The 19,294-nt window shown below is 50.8% G+C and overlaps 1 protein-coding gene across 1 annotated transcript; it reads right to left on the bottom strand.

Moving 5' to 3' along the window:
- Positions 1–6,104: 6,104 nt before the first annotated feature.
- On the bottom strand, positions 6,105–18,437 carry LOC135890528 (zinc finger protein 883-like). Its single transcript, XM_065417949.1, has 4 exons — positions 18,414–18,437; positions 18,249–18,284; positions 14,408–14,534; positions 6,105–7,912 (listed from the first exon to the last, which is right to left on the bottom strand). Exons 1-4 carry the CDS (start codon positions 18,435–18,437, stop codon positions 6,105–6,107), a joined length of 1,995 nt encoding a protein of 664 aa, XP_065274021.1.
- Positions 18,438–19,294: the final 857 nt, after the last annotated feature.

Below are 19,294 nucleotides of genomic sequence, written 5' to 3' on the forward strand. Positions count from 1 at the left end.
AGGAGGCGCCGCAGGGGTGAGTCCGCTCCTCTACACGTGGTGGAGAATGCAGGCATAGCGGTCTGCCCCTGACACAAGGGGCAGGGCAAAGAACTGTGGGACAATTGCCCGACTCAGAATGTGAGCACTGAGGAACAGATGGTGGAGAAGAAAACATGAGATTATTACTGGAGAGCCTGTGTGGCCCGGCTCGCCGAGCAGCAAGCAGGGCTGCTTCAGCTGCTGCGGGGGAGGGCACCTTGGGCTGGAGGCCAGGGCCTAAAGACTGTTTCGCCTGTGGGCGACGGGGACACTTGAGAAGGGAGTGCCCCTACCGGACTGGAGCAAAGGGGCTCCACGAGGGACCTAGGAGAGCGCCCCCTGTGAGGTTAACAGGGGGGCTCCAAACTTGTTGGGCCTGTGGGGAGCCGGGGCACAGGAAGAGGGAGTGCCCTCATAGAACTCACAGGGCCCAGGCTAGCCCTGAGGTGGGCAGGGGTGAGCACTGGCTGTGCCTCCTCTGCCACAAGGGGCGCCGGGGAAAACGGCCTAGCCCCCAGAGAAGGAGGGGGAGGCCGCAGGACCGGGCCAGGTCCGAGGCTGCCCTGAAGGAGGGGGTGGTGATGACCAGGGCCCAAAAGAGGGGATTGTCAGGGGCAGAGAGGCCCCAGACAAGCCTGGGCTCCCACATGGGAGCCAGGAGGGCCAATGCGGGAACCCAAACTGAAGTGGGAACCCATGTAGGACCAGAGCGGTCGAGGATGGGAACCTAAACACTGGAGGAAGGGATCCAGCTGCTCCTTGCGCTGGAGAGCGTGCGCAAGGAGAGGGACTCCCTGCGGGCCCAGCTGAGAGGAATGCTGGGGCGATAGGAATAGACAACCCCCCCTCCGGTGGAGGGGATCTTGAGGGGGGGGTGTAGCGGGGTGGTTACCCCGCTCCTAAACTAGCAGGGGTTCAAAGCAGCCCTGCAGAGGGCGGCAGCTCTCACGGCTGATTGGGGAAGTAGCTGCAGTTGGGCCACGCCCCAATCAGGCCCCAGCTGGCCTGTATAAAGAGGCTGGGAGCCAGGAGCTCAACAGTCTCTATCTGCGTTCAGGGAGAGAAGGGCCTGGCTGCAGGGAGCTACACACAGGGTACCTGGAGTGGAGCAGGGCTGAGGAAAGGCTGGGGAGCTCCAGCCTGGAAAGCCCCAGGCTGCAGCCTAGTATTAGGCCAAGGGGTACTGGGGGTTGCAGAGGGCAGCCCAGGGCTAGGTCAAGGCAGCAGGTCCAAACCCCCCTTGCCTCAGCACTAGGCCACTGCCAGTCACCAACTAGCCCCCGCTCCCTGGGGCAGACTGCAGTATAGGCCACTCATCACTGGCAAGGGGGGTTTGGACTGGCTGCCTTTACCCACCCTCAGGTTGCCCCTCTGCAACCCCAATACCTATATGGGCCTAGGACCAGGCCCTGCAGCCTGGGGAGTTGCTGGCCTAGGGCTTCCCAGCCCCCAAGGCCTTTCCCCAGCCCTGCTCCACTACAAGTACCCTGTGTGTAGCTCCCTGCAGTCAGGCCCTTCTCTCCCTGAAAGCAGAGAGAGACTGTTGAGCTCCTGGCTCCCAGCCTCTTTATACACCCCAGCTGAGTCCATTTGGGGCGTGGCCCAACTGCAGCTACTTCCCCAATCAGCCCAGCAGCGGTTAGAGCTGCCGCCCTCTGCAGGGCTGCTTTGAACCCCTGCTAGTTTAGGAGCGGGGTAACCACCCCGCTACACCCCTGCATTCAAAAACAAAACAGTCTAAAACTTTAGAGCCTACAAGTCCACTCAGTCCTACTTCTTGTTCAGCCAATCGCTAAGAGAAACATGTTTGTTTACATTTACGGGAGATAATGCTGCCCACTTCTTAATTACAATGTCACCTGAAAGTGAGAACAGGCGTTCACATGGAACTGTTGTAGCCGGCGTCACAAGATATTTACATGCCAGATGCCCTAAACTTTCATGTCTATTCATGCTTCTGCCGTCGTTCCAGAGGACATGCTTCCATGTTGAAGATGCTTGTTAAAAAAATAATGCGTTAATTAAATACGTAACAAAAAACCTACGTTTGTAAGTTGCACTTTCACGATAGAGATTGCAGTACAGTACTTGTATGAGGTGAATTGAAAAATACTGTTTCTTTTGTTTATCAAAAATAATATAAAGTGAGCACTGTACCCTTTGTATTCTGTGTTATATTGATTTCAATACATTTGAAAATGTAGAAAAACATCCAAAAATATGTAATAAATTTCACTGGGTAGTCTATTGTTTAACAGTGTGCTTAATCGTGATTAATTTTTTTGAGTTAATCGTGTGAGTTAACTGCAATTAATTGACAGACCTAATTTCCAAATGTTTACTTTGACGTTGCTATCAAATTGGCCTTTGAATAAGGAACCAATCAGCCTCAGAATTCCTTTTATGTTATGCAAAGCAGCCCTGGATAAGGACAATCCACCAACCTGAGCCATGTGCCTGACACAAACCCAGCGAGCGGAATGAAAGGAGGTCGTGGGATGGGGAAGGGATGGGTGGGGATTGGGATATGTTGAACCTAGTCCCAATTCTCAAAGGCTCCTTGTGTTCCGAGATGCTCTATGACCTCACACTCATCCGCAGCCTGTGCATCCCATCACCAAGCGGCCAGATGGATATAACCTGACTTTAGCCAGGCTTTTGATACTGTCTCGCATCACCGTCTCAGAAACAAACTAGGGAAATACAACCTAGGTGGAGCTACTCTAGGGTGGGTGCACAACTGGTTGGAAAACTGCTCCCAGATAGTAGTTATCAGTGGTTCATAGGCAAGCTGGAAGGGCATAACGAGTGGGGTCCCACAGGGATCTGTTCTGGGTCTGGTTCTGTTCAATATCTTCATCAGTGGTTTAGATAATGGCATAGAGAGCACACTTATAAAGTTTACAGACAATACCAAACTGGGAAGGGTTGCAAGTGCTTTGGAGGATAGGATTAAAATTCAAAATGATCTGAACAAACTGGAGAAATGGTCTGAAGTAAATAGGATGAAATTCATTACGGACAAATGCAAAGTACTCCACTTAGGAAGGAATAATCAGTTGCACACATAGAAAATGGGAAATGACTGCCTAGGAAGGAGTACTGTGGAAAGGGATCTGGGGGTCATAGTGGACCACAAGCTAAATATGAGTCAACAGTGTAACACTGTTGCAAAAAAAGCAAACATCTTTCTGGGATGTATTAGCAGGACTGTTGTAAGCAAGACACAAGAAGTAATTTTTCCGCTCTACTCTGTGCTGATTAGGCCTCAACTAGAGTATTGTGTCCAGTTCTGGGTGCTACATTTCAGGAAAGATGTGGCCAAATTGGAGTAAGTCCAGTGAACAACAACAAAAATGATTAAAGGTTTAGAAAACATGACCTATGAGGGAAGATTGAAAAAAAAATGGGGTTTTTTTCATCTCGAGAAGAGACGACTGAGGGGGGACATAATAGTTTTCAAGTACATAAAAGGTTGTTACAAGGAGGAGGGAGAAAAATAGTTTTCTTTAACCTCTGAGGGTAGGACAAGAAGCAATGGGCTTAAATTGCAGCAAGGGAGGTTTAGGCTGGACATTAGGAAAAACTTCCTAACTGTCAGGGTGGTTAAGCAGTGGAATAAATTGCCTAGGGTGGTTGTGGAATCCCCGTCATTGGAGATTTTTAAGAGCAGGTTAGACAAACACCTGTCAGGAATGATCTAGATAATACTTAGTCCTGCCATGAGTGCAAGGGACTGGACTAGATGACCTCTAGAGGTCCCCTCCAGTCCTATGATATTCTAGGATGCCTTCTCCCACTGAGCTGCAGCAGCTACCCACTTCAAAGTGACTAGGTGAGCATCTGGGTCACCCTCCTGTACTATCTTGGACTAGTGCTGCTCAGAATGGGGGAGTGGGGGTCAATCCCCCCCACACACACACGCACAGCTCCCAGGGAGTCCATGTAAGGGGAGTAAGATTCAGGAATGGGTTAAAGATGCAGACAAGGCCTTAATTAGCCCTGCTGTTGCTGCACCTGGGGAAGGGGTGTGTCTGGTAGGGCAAAATTATCAAGAAGGAAGCCCAACAGCGGGTAGGGGGAAGCCAGGACGACGTCCTGGGGCTGACAGAAGGAACGAGGACCCAGGAAGGGCACTGACCAGCCTGCTAGCAGTGGGCCCTGACGGCAGAGGGGCATGAGCTCTTGGAAAGAGGCCAAAGTGGCTGAGGATGGTTGCAGGAGGTAGGAAAACTAGGCCAGAAGTAAACAGAGGCTGCAGGAGATGAAGACTCTTGGTGTGGTGGCCCCAAAAGAGGGTGTAGTGAGGACTAAGGGACTGGAATGGACTAAGGTGGTGAGTTTGCTGGGGCTGGAAACACTGTTAGATTTGTCTGTGTTTTCAGAATCCCAGGGGAAGGCCTGACGGCCCAAGCAGGGGGCCCACAGATACGGAGACTGTGGTTTTGACTTGAGATTTGGTACCTGAAAGGGTGAACTAGCTGGAGGGTTAATTTGTGGGAAGCGGGGAACCACTGGGTGTCCAGAAAGGCTGCTGACAGGGGCAGTGAGAAGAAGAAACTCCGCTATGCGTGCTCAGGCGCCAGGGCACGCACCAGGCAGTGGGTCGCTCTTTCATGGGATTTTTGTCATGAAAAGTTGATAAATTTTTTTCACTTTCCCCCAGAAAATTTAGACTGTGTCAAAAACTGCATATTTTTTGGCTGAAAGCTTCCAAAAACTGAACGTTTTCCAGTTTAAAAAAACTGCTCAAGGAAAGCGAACACTTTGGGTTTTCAACTAAATGAAAATGTTCCATATGGGGAGGGGGGGAAAAGTCTTGATGGAAATGTTTTGAACCCCCTTAGCTGAGACTAGCAGTGTTGCCAGATTGTAAGCCTTGTAATATTTGGTCCCTTTCCTAAAGCCCAATGGCTGGAACCAGGTTATAAACTGAGGTTCTCAGTTATCACTTTTTAAAAAAAAAAGTTTCTAGTCCTGGTGGCTGCAGAGAGACATGTTTCAGGTGTAGAAAGAAACTTAGGGAAGAAAAACAAATTTCCCCTGAAAGTCTGTTTCCAAATTAAGTTATCTCCCATCCAAAAATGTTTGGCTATTTTTTTTTTAACAAGTAGCTGCAAAAATAAACCATAACCTCAGCATGAGCTTTTTCCTCAAGCCTGCGTAATCCCGGCAGAACCTCCTGCATCCCAGACTCTCGTTCCCTGTGCCCAGGTTTCCAGATCATTGGTGGAAATTAACGAGACCTGCGGCAGCACAATGAGTCAGCCGGACGCACTCAACTGGCTTTTTGCAGGTTCCAATAGAAGTGAACTGCCGCCCTGTTACGGGAACCAATCATGCAAACATTCGCATTGGCATACTACTCACATTAGTCAGGGTCTTCAGATGGTGAAATTCATCTCATACAGAAGGCCTGTGCCTGGCTTATGGACCACTAAAGCCCCTATAGGGAGTACATAATACTGGCCTTTTGCGGAGAAGTGAATTTCACCACAGTAGGAGTAAGGGCTTCATTCTCAGGCCCCTGCCGCTGAGATAACCTCGAACACCTGGTCACTTCACACTCTGTGCCAGTCAATTTACAATATTTGCTACTGTGTCGTTATTGAACATTAAACTTCACTTGTCTTGCAGTTCTCACTGAGACTTAAAAAAAAAAAAAAAAAAATCAAGCCAACCCCGTTGACTCGGCTATGCTATACTCTAATATATTGTCTGTAGGGCTGCCTACGAAATTCTTGTTTGTATCATCTGTTACATTTTATAATCAAGAGAAATCCTGCTTGTAAAGGGATACGCACAAGAGGACAAAGGTAAGGCCGCACTTCACTCTGCATTGCCTGGCTTCGGACAGCTTGTTTTCTCAACCTCAACATTCCATGAGCACTAGTTCTTTGCATGGAATTTCCTTGTTCGTTCCCGACTGTCCCAAAATACAATTATTCTTTTTTCTTCATGAAACAAGTCACCCACCCTCTAGCAATACTGCAGATGGCACTTCCCGAACTCTGCCTTTCTAGGGGTCACAGGAACACATCCGCCTTCAACGGCTTGCTCTGGGTGTTAAATGCGGCCAGTTCCTATGGTGCGTGGGTTTTCTGGTGTTCTCTGAGATGTGCGTGTCGTCTAAAGCCTCTCTCGCACTCAGGACACTTATAGGGCTTGTCTGTCATGTGGATTTTCTGATGCTGAATGAGTGTCGAGCTCCTGCTGAAGCTTTTCTCACAGGTGGGACATCGATAGGGTTTTTCTCCCGTGTGGATCCTTTGATGATCTATGAGGCCCGACTTCTGAGTGAAGCTTTTCTCGCACTCGTTGCATTTAAAGGGTTTCTCTGCGGTGTGGCTCCTCTGATGCGCCATCAGCTTGGAGCAGTGGACAAAGCATTTCTCACATGCAGAACACTTGTAAGGCTTTTCCCCTGTATGGGTTCTGGAGTGCTTGGTAAGGGTTGTGCTGGAGCGGAAGCCTCTCTTGCACTCGGGACACTTAAAGGGCCTCTCTCCTGTGTGGACTCTGCGGTGTTCAACAAAACGGGATCTCCGAAAGAAGCTCTTCTCGCATTCACCGCACTGGTAGCGTCTTTCCCTTCCGGGGGCGTTCGGCTGATCGGAGGGGCTGTCCTCCTCCGCAGCGCCCTCCTCCATGTGGACTCGGAGGCGGTGATCGCTGAGGGCCGAGCTGCGGCTGAAGCTCTTCTCGCACTGGGGACATTTGTAGGGTCTCTCTCCTGTGTGGATCCTCTGGTGCTCAATGAGCCGGGAGCTGCGGCGGAAGCTCCTCTTGCATTCAGGACACTGGTAGGGTCTCTCCCCTGTGTGGATCCGGCGATGCTCGGTGAGGTGCGAGTTCCGCACGAAGCTCCTCTCGCACTCGGGGCACTGGAAGGGTCGCTCCCCCGTGTGGATTCTCTGGTGTTTGATCAGGTGGGAGCTCAGCGCGAAGCTTTTCCCACACTCTGTGCATGAAAAGGGCCTCTCTCCGGTGTGGCTCCTCCGATGCGCGATCAGTGCCGAGCCCTGCTTGAAGCTCTTGCCGCACTCACCGCACGTGAAAGGCCTCTCGCTCGTGTGGGTCCTGTAGTGGGTGGTGAGGGTCGAGCGGTTCCCGAAGCTCTTCCCGCACTCGCCGCACTGATGGGGCTTTTTCCCAGTGTGGACCCTCTGGTGCTCCGCCAGCCGCGAGCCTCGGCTGAAGCTCTGCTGGCAGTAGCTGCACGTGTAGGGCCTCTCCCCCGTGTGGACTCTGTAATGCTGCAGCATGCTCGTGCTCTCTGCGAAGCTCTTCTCGCACCTGGGGCACTGGAAGGGCCTCTCCCCTGTGTGGATTCTCTGGTGTTTGATCAGTCTGGAGCTCTGGCTGAAGCTTTTCTGGCACTCGGGGCATTCGTAGGGTCTCTCCCCCGTGTGGAGTCTCTGGTGCTCCATAAGCTTAGAGCTGCGGCTGAAGCCCCTCCCGCACTCGGGGCAGCTGTAGGGTCTCTCCGCCGTGTGCACCTGCTGATGCTGAATAAGGTGTGCACGCCGGCTGAATTCCTTTTCGCAGGTGGGGCACTTATGGGGTCTCTCCCCAGCATGGGCTCTGGAGTGAGCGGTTACATGCGATGGGTGAGGAAAGCGTTCGTTGTATTCCATGCAGCAGTGCAACCTCTGCTCTGGGGGGGTTCTCGGGGAGGCAGCGGCATCTTCCACTTCACTGAATCCTCGGCCACACCGATTCGCTCCACCACGTGGGTTTCCTGCTGGCTTCCCCTGCTGTCCTTCTGACGCAGGCTGCCCCTCGCCCACACCCCCGCCGCAGCCTGGGAAAGCACTCGCTCTGGCTCCTCGGGGCGCACCCAACCTCTCTGGAGACTCCTCGTCGTTAGTCCTTGAGACGAGCTCATCGGCTAGAATACAGGGGAACCCAGAGCTGGATTAGTGCATGCACATGGATCAATGGCTACTGTACGTATTTCATAAATGCCTACGATCGATATATGTACGGCAAGTCCTGTTTTCAAAAGTGACTGAGATACTGCAGAGCCTTAGGCTTGGCCTGCACTACAGAGTTAGGTCGACAAGGCAGCTTACATTGACCTAATGACGTCCGTGTCGCACTACAGCCGTGCTCCCGCTGGTGTAAGCGCCCTACTGCACCGACATAACACCACCTGCACAAGAGGCGCAGGGCTTATATCGGGGTAGTTAGGGCAAAGCAGGGTCTGTGTAGACACTGTTACTTACATGGGCTGTTGGCTGTCTCTGCTGGAGCCGTGAAACGGACAAGAAAGCTGGCTCCAGGTTCCCTAGCCGGGCTGCTGTGAAGTCTCTGCTCCAGGCTGGGCTGCCTCCCGTGGTCCCAGTTCCCCACTCCCTGCCGAGAGCCCAGCTGTCCCCCAGGGTCCTGGTTCCCTGCTCCTCACCGGGACTATGGCAGCCAACCAGACTGTGGGTGTGAATCTCCCCGCTGGAGGCAAGAAGCCTTGGATGGCTTCCCCCCGACTCCCAGCTGGGAGCAGGGACCCAAAAGCCGGGGGGGAGCTGTGCAGAGCTGAGAGCCCTGGGGCTCAGCCCCCCACACTGCCCCTCTCCAATCAGCGGAAGTGCTCCTGGTGAGGATCCACAGCACTGTGGCTGTAAAACGACCTAACCTGGGTCGATTTAAGATTGTAGTGTAGACATGTCCTTATCCTCATTGAAGTCAATGGGATTTAGGCCTAAGGGCTAGCTCCACAAAACGACTGAGGTTCCCACTGGAATCCTCAGCCCCAGATTAGGTGTCCAGGCTCCCCACATAATGCATGAGCGTCGGGTACCTAAGAATGGGAGTTACAGGAGACAGCAAGCTGGGTGTTTTGCTGCTTAAGTTAACCAGTAGAAAATGCTGAGGAGAGGGCTGGGGCTCAAAGGTCATTAGAATTGGGATTCACAGCTGGGAATCCTCTCCTGGAGTTAGGTGCCTAAACCAGGGCAGCCCTTTCGCACAAAAAGCCAGACCGAGAACCCCACCCCATTAGAGCCAATAACCCAGGGGTTGGGGCACTCACCTGGGAGATGAGACCTGTTTTCAAATCCCCACTCTGCCCAATTTGGAGCAGGGACATGAATGTGGGTGCAAACCTCTCACCAGTGCCCTCACTAGCAGGCCCTTGGGTGTTCTGGGTTGGCTTTGTTCAGGTTAGTCTTGCTACGAGAACACCAACTGGATTGGGCCCCACAGGCAGGAAACACCTAGCTAAAGAATCCCATCGGGGCTTAGGCATGAGCTAGGATGCTGAGCAGCTTGGCAGTCTCAGGAGTTGCCTGGACTTGTGCCCGTCCGCCAGCCCCGAGGGAACGTCACTTGCAGAAACAGGGGTGCTTACGGGATTGGGCAGAAGCTAAGAAGGGGTTCTGAGGATCTCTGTGGCACCTAGGCACTGGAGTTCGGTGCCAAAGTCCCTTTGTGGATCTAGTCCTAAATCCCTTCTGAAAATGGGACTTGGGCTCCTTGGAAAATGTTGCCCATCATCTACAAGGTAATATCTCAGCAGCCTATTTAATGAACTTGAATCTGGAATTCCAGACAGTTCAAACAACCATCTAATACATGCATAATGATCCTACTGCTATTCATAGATGACCACTTGTTTTCTCTGTTTTGTGTCTTGTACAAGCAGACAACACTTAAAATTGACACCTCTCAAGCATACACTAATTGTTCCTAAATCTCAATCTTGCAAGAACAAGCACCAGCTGGAATTTAGTTGCCATTTACTGAAAACGAATAGGATTCATTTATAGAGTACTTGATTAATCCTAGAAAATCTCTCTTATGTGGGCTAAATATTCTGTAAACTGGAATATGCTTCAGGATATCTTGTGTATTCTTTTGTAGGATCTTTTTTATTGTTTACAAGAAACCCTGAAATCAAGTGTTCAATAGAATAAATAACTGAATTAATATATATATTACAACCATCAGATTAAGGAAGATTAATTGCAAATGGAATCCTGTGGAAGAAGGAAGCTTTTGAAATACTTGTCTGTCTGGGTATCAGTCAATTAACTGATTTGGCTGATTAGAAGGTTGTCCCACATTTTCCCTGCCCTGGTCTCTTCTGGGCTGTTATCTATGCAACATGGAGAGCTATCTAGGGCAGTGATTCTCAACCAGGGGTCCGGGGCCCCCTGGGGGGCCATGAGCACATTTCAGGGTATCCGCCAAGCAGTGCCAGCGTTACCCTTGCTGGGGCCCAGGGTAGAAAGCTGAAGCCTCACCACATGGGGCTGAACACCGGGGCCCTGAGTCCCGCCACGCAGGGCTGAAGCCAAAGCCTGAGCAATGTAGCTTCGTGGGGGCCCCTGTGGGATAGGGCCCCTGGCAATTGCCCTGCTTGCTACCCCCTAACGCCAGCCCTGGCTTTTAGATGCAGAAAACAAGTTATTGTTGGTCAACTGCAATGGAAGTAGGTGGTTCCTCTGGGCTCATATAAAATTCATATGGATTGGATCAACAATCAACTGTTCTCAGTGGGGAGTAGGCATGTTTGTGCTCCTGGCTGGAGAACAGCTGACTGGCAGTGCAAGAAAGGCAATCCAAGCCATTAGAGAACGGCTTCTGGGACCCTCCCAATCCAAAACACATCACGCAGCACATTGTCTTTGGTCAGGACCCCACTCCTGAAAGTCCCTGATCTGTAGTGACTGCAAGCACGAAAACAAAGGAACTAGAGAGGTGTCCCTAGTGCTACATACCTCACTGCTGGGCCCTCTGTATGCACTGTCCAGCAAAGAAGTGCAGGTACACATGGCCTCCTCTTTAAAAGTGGCCACTGATTTGGGGTCCCTGGATTGCTGGGTCCCCAAGTGGAGACACTGTTGTTCTGATTTTTCAGAGGTTTTCAGCACGAAGATAAGGCACCTGGTGTCTCGTGCCAAGATTCAGGTACCCAGAGTCAGTGGGCATTCTTCAAAATGTTGGCCATGAGCTCATTCTGTTTAGTAGTGTCCCTAAGCCCATGTGGGTTTCTGGGGGTCTCTCACAAGAACAGTGAGCATTATATTGCTCGTTAAAGCTTAGGCGCCAGACAAGTCACTTCAGCCAGACTGTAACTAGGAAGGGGGATGGGAAGAGAATTACTTAGCCAGTAAGGAAAAGGACAATGATAAATGGCTGAAAGGCTGAGAAGAGGGTGGAGCTAGATATGCAAGTTAACAAGGATGGGGCCACGTTAGCTTTTTGGATCCAGAGTTTTGGTTTAACCTATTCGGAAGATGGAGACCACACGCAAGCCAGTCCAACTTCAGATTGCAAACACCCCCAAGGTATGGGGGAGTTCAGATCCAGGGCTGGTCATTTGGGCTCATTAGCATGAACATTTTATTACTATGCAAATCAGAATGCACACTGTATTACTATGCAAGTAAGTATGCAAATTTTCATTACTATGGAAATTATGTGGCAAATTTTATTACTGTGAAAATTAACATGCACATTTTTATTAGTATGCAAATTGGAATATGAAAGGATAAAAGGAGGCCAAATCTTTTGGTCCTCCAGTAGTTTTAGTCAGTCCTTACTTCACTGAACGCTTCTTTTGAGGAAACACCGAGTCAGAGCCAGACTAGCCCATTTTTTACTAGGAAGCTTTTGAAAGATGCAAATAACTGTTGAAGTGTAAATTGTTACTCACCTGAGGAAATGTACCTAGAACTGCCTCCTTCCCCCGAGGCCTGGCAAGTCTGGGCACATGGCTCTTCCCCTCGTTCTATCAGCCAGATAAGGGCAGGTTTCGTAGCTGCATGACCTGGCACTGGAGAAGAATGAACATCATTTCAAATATAAAGAATTTAGTATTTTGTAGGGGACAAAATAAATAAACAAACTTTTCCACTGAACCTTTTTTGGATGGGAAAATTGGGTCTTTGACTAAACACTTTGTTTTTTGGTGAGAAGTGTCTGCTTTCTGCAGAAACTGTTGTTTAGGTGAAAAACGGAATGTCCAAAACCAAATATTTCCATCCTGAAGTGCTGCCACAGTACCCCATGCTCCCATCCTCCTCCATGGGCTGGGCTCCCTAACTGGACTTTTGTCTCCCATTATGCAGCATGGCAATGTGACCACCCTGGTGCACCACCTCCCCTCAACAAGACAGGAGACCACTGTGCATCATGGGAGATGTAGTCCAATCAGGGACCCCAGCCTACAGAATAAAATGGAGCATGAGGCACTTGAACTACAACTCCCAAGGCACTGCAGCATCATTTTCCGAATAGAAATATTTTGGGGGTTTGATTTTCTGTGGGGAAAGCCCCATGGAATATTTTGACAAAAACTATTCTTCATTTTCATCTAAATTTTCTGCAGGAAAAAAAGACCAGAACACTTTCCAACCAGCTAACTTAGACATTTTAAGGGAATTTGCTGGCAGCAGAAATTATTTTTGTAACCATGAGACTGATGCCCTCAGATTGCTCCCAAAGTGGATAGCTTATAGGCAGGACGTGCTTTCCCCCTCTCTGTCCTGGAGGAAGAGCAGTTTGGTTTTCCTACCAGTTTAGTCCTTGGACTTTCTGATGGGGCTACTTACAACTTGTGGAATTAAGCCCTGGTCCAGTAAAGCTCTCCAAGAACATGTTTAATTGTAAGCACATGAGTGGTCCCACTGAAGTCAGTGGGATTAGTCCTATCATATCCTTACAGCACTTTGCTGGATCAGGGCCTTAGTGCCTGTTGTGATGGAGTTTGTGATCTAGACCCAAAGCCACTGGGAAGAGGACTAGGGCACGCTAATAATTCGTTTCACACCAAATGGTAACTGATGTGAAACCAACACCATTTCTTCACCGACATGGGTAGCTGATCAATACTGAATGCTAATGAGGACCCCATCACAGAGTACAGTGTGTACATATGTGCTGGAATTATGGGTGCTGGGGGTGCTCCTGCGCCCCCTGGTGTGAAGTGGTTTCCATTAGGTACAGGGTTTACAGTTTGGTTCGATGGCTCTCAGCCCCCCCACAATACAAATTGTTCCAGCCCCCTTTATTGGAGACATGGGTGAGCGGAGAAGTTTGGATGGTGAGGCAGCATTAAAAAAAAAATTCCTTCAAAGCCCGTGGATTGAATCATTCACCTATTTACACACCTGAACACACTATTCTCATTTTAGGAGGGTTTTACTGAATGGAGCTTGTGTAGCATGTAGGTGAGCTCTTTGTTTGGTGTCTCCTGGGGAGTCTGTACAGAATGCTGGGGTCTCTGGATTTTAAGTCTGCACAATTTATAAGCTAACTCCTTAACCACGTGAACAAAATGTGTCAAATCAACATCTCACTGTCCATGGTACTGACTGATATGGCCAGCCTACATCTCCCATGATGCAATGTGGTCTCCCCTCTGACCAAGCTGTGTTGTGCATCATGGGAGTCATATATGACGGCAGGTATATCATGGGATATACCAGCCAGGGAAACTGGCCCATAGGGGAGAATCAGGCACCTGAACTATACTCCCATGTGGCACTGCAGCACCACAGGGAGATGTTTAATGCTGAACTGACTTGAAACAAAATGTTTGGCCATTTCAAATTGAAATTTTTCTGAACTTTTGTTCCATGAACAATTGATATTACAAATCTTAATCCGGATTTGGGATGAAAACAAATGTTGAAATATCCGTTTCCTGCGTGACAGAAATTCCAGTCATTCACTTGGTGCTAGTCATCATTCAGAGATGGTTGGTTGAGCAAGAGTCTAGGAAGCTCTCTCTGGTTTTAGAGCTGGCCGGTCTCACCTTAGTCCACTTTCCTCAGACTCCAGGGACGGGGCTCACTTCTCTATTAGAAAGTGTATTTTAGCAGCAACCTGGTGTCTCAGTGTTTAAGACTTCAATCAATCAGCACATAACAACGAGGCTTATAAACGCATGAAGCAGCAAGGGGCAGGGAATGAGAGTTAATCTTGGGGCTGGTATATAATATTTTGCTTCTCCTGGTTACCTGTGTGGGATTTTAAATATTCCTGCATTATAAAACATGTGTAGGTAGTTGCCCTTAACAATGAAACTTGTAATCTCTCAAACTATTACTCCATGTTATACCCTGTAATGAAGCAGATTTTAAATCAATATTTAGTGTACAAATTAGCTTTTCTTATATGCATAGTTAAATGTGAAGAAATACATAATACTTATTTGCAACTGGAGGATGCTGTCAATAGAGATATTGCAGGTACTGCTATATTTTGGGAGCATGTGAGGAATCTGTGGACTTGTCTACACACAGCTTTTGTACTGGTTTGAAACTGGTTTAGTTACAGTGGTGCAACCCTCCATTGTGGACCACCAAAAATCAATGGAACATGGAAATAACCATGAACTGAATCTGAGTGAGAGCTGGCAAAGAAAAATCATCTTTACCCAGGGAGATCAAAGTCTCATAGTTGTCCCTCATCACGTCTCTGTACAGCTCTTTCTGCCATTCCGCTAGCTCCTCCCACTCCTCCTTGCAGAAATAGATGGCAACATCGTCAAACGTGACCAGGGCCTGAAACGACAAATAAACCATGATCAGCAAGGTCTGCTTCAGTCACATCCTGACACTGGCAGGGCAGGGGAACTCACACTGAGAACACACACTCCAGCTGGTGCATCCCAGGGGAATCCCACACTTGCAGCTCTCCCTTGTCCCCACAGGGCTCTGACGGAAGGAAATCAGTCTCCAAGGGATGCTGGGATGGTGAGTAGTAGCTTTGCCATTCTCACAGTGGAGACTCCCCAATGAGGCAGCACTAGTTGCCACCACCCCTCTCGAAATGAGGGACATGTGACCGTCAGGATGAGGGACAACGCCCTGTGAAATGAGGGACGCCCATTTCTTTACTGAGCACTCCCAGGAGTGCACATTTCCTGCTTCTCCACAGCCCCATCACCAATGAGCCTTTAAAAGCCTCCCTGCTCTGCCAGCTCCACCTCCCTCTCCCCACCAAACACACCTGCTCTCTCCCATAAGCCACATCCTCCTTCCCTCTCCAACGCTCCGCCAAGCCTGTTCCCCCCCAATGACCCCTCTGAACCAGTGTCCACCCCACCCATCCAGCTCCCCTACAAGCTTGGATCCTCCTGAGCCTGCGGGCCTTCTCCGCTGCCCCACATACCTTCTAGGACTGAGGACTTACAACTTACAACTGTGCTCTGGGCAGCCAATGAGCACAGCGGAGCCACAGCAGGGTCGCCTGATCGGCTTGCTGACTTCTTTGGACAGCTCTTAGGCCCAAGAGCAGCTCTCTGGCTGCTCAATGAGGCACATGCCCGCAGCTGTGGTCTTGCCGCTGCTTGCCCTGCTCCCAGCCTTGAGCCCAGCCTGGCTCCTGCCTTGTTCCTGTCCTACCCAGTTCATTCCACCCCTGCTCGGCTCCTGGCTCTGGCTTCTGCACTATTCCTGGCCACTGACTCCAGCTCCGACCACGAGGCCTGACCGCCCATGCCCCGGTCCATGACAACGCCTCAGCCACCTTTACGTGGATGCTAGAGGGACTGGAGGCTCGCGCTCTCCTCTGAAGCGGGATCAGCCCCCACCCTGCACAGCAAGGCCCCGTGGCTCTACACTCAGAGCCCATGGCTGAGTGGGCAGTGAGAGCTGTGGCTCCACAAAACCTGCCTAACAAGCAGGGTGATAAGATGCCCCCCCCCAGGTCCCTGTGCTACAGGAGGCTGCAGCTGCCCCCTCCCTGCACTGCTGATCAGTTCAATAGTGGATCGGCAATGAGGGACTGCATGCTGGCAATGTTAAAAATCAGGCCAGATGCGGGGTGTCTACAGGCATAACTGAGTGAAATGTTCTGGCTGTGTCATACAGGAGGTCAGACTAGATGGTCTAATAGTCCCTTCTGGCGTTGGTGTCTATGAACCACCAACAAGCAGATATAAGAAAGGGCTCCGAGAACAAGCCCTTGTTTGTGCCGAGCGCCGCAGACTGGAATTCCAGCATTTCTCTGCACGCACTGCAGCTGCCTTTGCTGGGTTAGGTGCAGCTGCACTGAAGGGTGGAGGGATTACGTGGAGCAGCTTGGCAGAGCTGTCCCTGTGATATGAGGAGATGTGCCCATGTGCCTTGAGGGATCCAGGCCTCATTTCAGTGCTGAATTTTGAAAGTTGTGTCCATAAACATGCACCAGGGCGTCTTCTTGCCATGGGGACCGCCGTCAGGGCTGCTGGGGCTGAGTGAGACCAATGCCTCAGACGGGTGAAAGGGGTGGCAGGTCTGGTGCAGGCTCAGTGTTTGCATGTTCGGCAGGTGCAGATAGTTCCTGTTTGCTACACCTGACTAAAGCAGAGTTTTACCTGAGCAAAGAGATGTTAGACTCTGTCCTGCAGTGCTCATGTGTGTGCTCTGTTCCCAGGGGGTTCTGTAGCACCTATGTGGGTAGCATGCTAGTACATGTTACTGGCGTGTTGGGGCATTGCTCAGAGGGCAGAGTTAAGGTCGCATTGTGGGGGTGGCATGTTTACATTTAGCCACTCTGCGTTCAGGGCAAAAGGCACCAATGAACAACCTTAACTCTGCATTAATGAAGTTTTGGGGCATTTGATTTCCTTGTTTGTTTTAAAATAATTTCTCAGCACCCACATGTTCCTCAGCCCAACTTTCATCCTCCATGGCTCTAGCTCCTTGGCAAGAATTACCTTGGCCACAGAATGCATGAGCTGCACGTTCATCCCTTCACATCTCTTGTCTCAGCTCTCTTGTCTGCCTGGCCATCACAGCCTGGTTCTCCCTCCTCCACTTCGAGAGGCAGATGTCAGCATGGACCCTGCAGGTTGAGGAGCTGGGGAGAGGGTGCAAGAGCCATGCAGGGACCAGCATGGAGTCAGTGGTGATCTTTTTGAAGGGGAGGGGGGGACAGACCTGGGGAGCATGTACCAGCTGGAGGCAGGGAATGGCAGGAGAATGGAGATGTAGAGTCCCTACCGCAAATCTGGGCCTAGTGTGTGGAGAAGAGGCCGTCCTCCAGGAGGCTCAGAGATATGAAGTGGCTCATTCATCTCAATGTGGTGTTCTCAGCTGAATGAGAACACCCATGGATGTGAATACAGCCTGAAACAATAACTCTGAGAGAAGTGAACCGCTCCATTCATCTCAGGCCTTGTCTACACTGGCAAGTTTCTGCGCAGGAAAGCAGCTTTTTGCGCTGTAACTCCCGAGGCGTACACACTGCCAAGCCACTTAGTGCGCAGAAACTGTGCAATTGTAGTGCTCTAAAAAACCCCACCCCGACAAGAGGCGTACAGCTTTCTGCGCCGGGGCTACAGCGCTGCGGTGCCAGCGTAGACACCCTGGTCAATTACAGCGCTGCGATTGGCCTCCAGGAGGTGTCCCACAATGCCTGTTCTTGCCTCTCTGGTCATCGGTTTGAACTCTTCTGCCCTGCCCTCAGGTGACCAACCATCAAGCCCCACCCCCTACATTCCTTTGCAGATTTGAAAGTCCCCTTCCTGTTTGCTCGGTGACGCATGCAGTGGTCTCAGCGCATCTTTCCAGGTGGCCATGCCTGCTCCACGCACCAGGCGATCCCCCGCTTGGAGCAATGCCGAGCTGCTGGACCTCATCAGCATTTGGGGAGAGGAGGCTGTCCAGTCCCAGCTGCACTCCAGCCATAGGAATTATGACACCTACGGACAGATTTCACGATGCATGACAGAAAGGGGCCATGACCGGGACACACTGCAGTGCAGGGTCAAAGTGAAGGAGCTGTGGAACACCTACCACAAGGCGCGGGAGGCAAACCGCCGCTCCAGTGCTGCGCCCATGAGCTGCTGGTTCTACAAAGAGCTGGACGTGATACTCGGCGGTGACCCCACCTCCACTGCGAAGGCCCCTGTGGATACTTCGTTGGCTAAGTGGATCTGATTTGGGGAATTGCTGAAGCGAGTTGTTGGGGGCAGGAGGGTTGTAGAAAGCAGGCTTGTCTCCCACCACATGCCTAGTCTGAGCGGCGGAACAGGCTGTTGATTGACTCCCTCACTTCACGGGAGTCTCCCTCAGAGATCCCCAGGAAACTCTCGTGGAGATACTGGGCAATCCGCTGCCACAGGTTCCTCGGCAGAGCTGCTTTGTTTCTTGCCCCATTAACAGTAACTTTCCCGTGCCACTTTGCCGTCACGAAGGGGTGGGGACCATTTCTGAACACAGGTGAATCGCATAAGGGCCAGGGCAGAAGCCACAGACTTGGAGAAGATCCTCCCTGGATTCCCTGCTCACCCTCAGCAGCGAGGTATCTTCCATAATGAACACAGCCTGTGGAAAGTGTGGGGACAGGAATGATTATCAGGCCCCCCGACGGTGCTGGCTCTCCCCAAGAGCCACGTGCCCAGTGTACAGCAGGGTCCGGGAAGAGTGATTTCCCCTGTCCCTGAGGCTACTCACCATTTTGGGGGTCTCGTGTCTCATGTGTACTTGCCTGGGGCCAGCCAGTTAGTGACAGGTGTGTGAGTACTGGCTGTGTTTTAAATCACTGAATCAGTGTTGTCTGTGTTGCAAACAATACTGCTTCTGCTTTGTTATCAGCGACTGAATGGCTGCGCAGAATTAGAAAGCGGCCAAGAAGAACTAAGGAGGAGTTTCTGCGTGAGGTCATGATGCACTCCGCCACCGAGAAACTGGAATTGAAGGAGTGGCGGGACAGAGAGAAGAGGGACCGAAAGGAGAACGCGGCACACCAGAAAGAAACCCCGGAGCAGCTCTTAAACGTTATGGAGCGCCAAGTGGACAAACTCCAGGAGATAGTAGCTCTTCAAACTGAGCAGCTCCCCGCCTGCCCTCTCCTGCAGCCACTGTCGCAAAACTCTTTCCCATGCGCCCCCCACACCCTGCCAGCGCACTGTTATCAACCTCCTGGCTCCAGTCTATACCCGCTGCATTCCACTCCTCCCCCTTCACAGGCCAGCACTGCGGATTCCCACTGCACTCAACAACCATCCCTCTGCAGTTTGGCCCTGCTGAAGTCCAGTACCCGCTGCATTGTACTCCAAAGGAGAAGGTTGAGTATGATCCCTGGACATACACAAATCTGTAGCTGTCCCGGGACCCCTCCTCCTCTTGAGACCTTCCCTTCCCCCATCCCCCTCCCTGCTAATGAATTTTTTCATTTGACTCTCTCCTCTGGTTGTTGTCTTTTAATAAAAGAAGTGTGTTGGTTTGAAAGCAATCTTTATTCTATTCAGTGAAAGCAAACAGAGCCCTGCGAAGCAACATACAATAATGTTAAGCCCCCTTCTTGCATCATGTGCACCAATCACCTCCTAGCA

Source organism: Emys orbicularis, chromosome 16 (genome assembly GCF_028017835.1).
Source record: "Emys orbicularis isolate rEmyOrb1 chromosome 16, rEmyOrb1.hap1, whole genome shotgun sequence".
Lineage (NCBI taxonomy): Eukaryota > Metazoa > Chordata > Testudines > Emydidae > Emys > Emys orbicularis.

Coding starts and splice junctions, on each gene's coding strand:
- LOC135890528 (XM_065417949.1), bottom strand. CDS start 18,437: ATGAGACACGAGACCCCCAAAATG. Junction 18,285..18,413: donor GACACGAGACCCCCAAAATG/GTGAGTAGCCTC, acceptor CACTTTCCACAG/GCTGTGTTCATTATGGAAGA. Junction 7,913..14,407: donor TGAGACTTTGATCTCCCTGG/GTAAAGATGATT, acceptor CCTGTATTCTAG/CCGATGAGCTCGTCTCAAGG.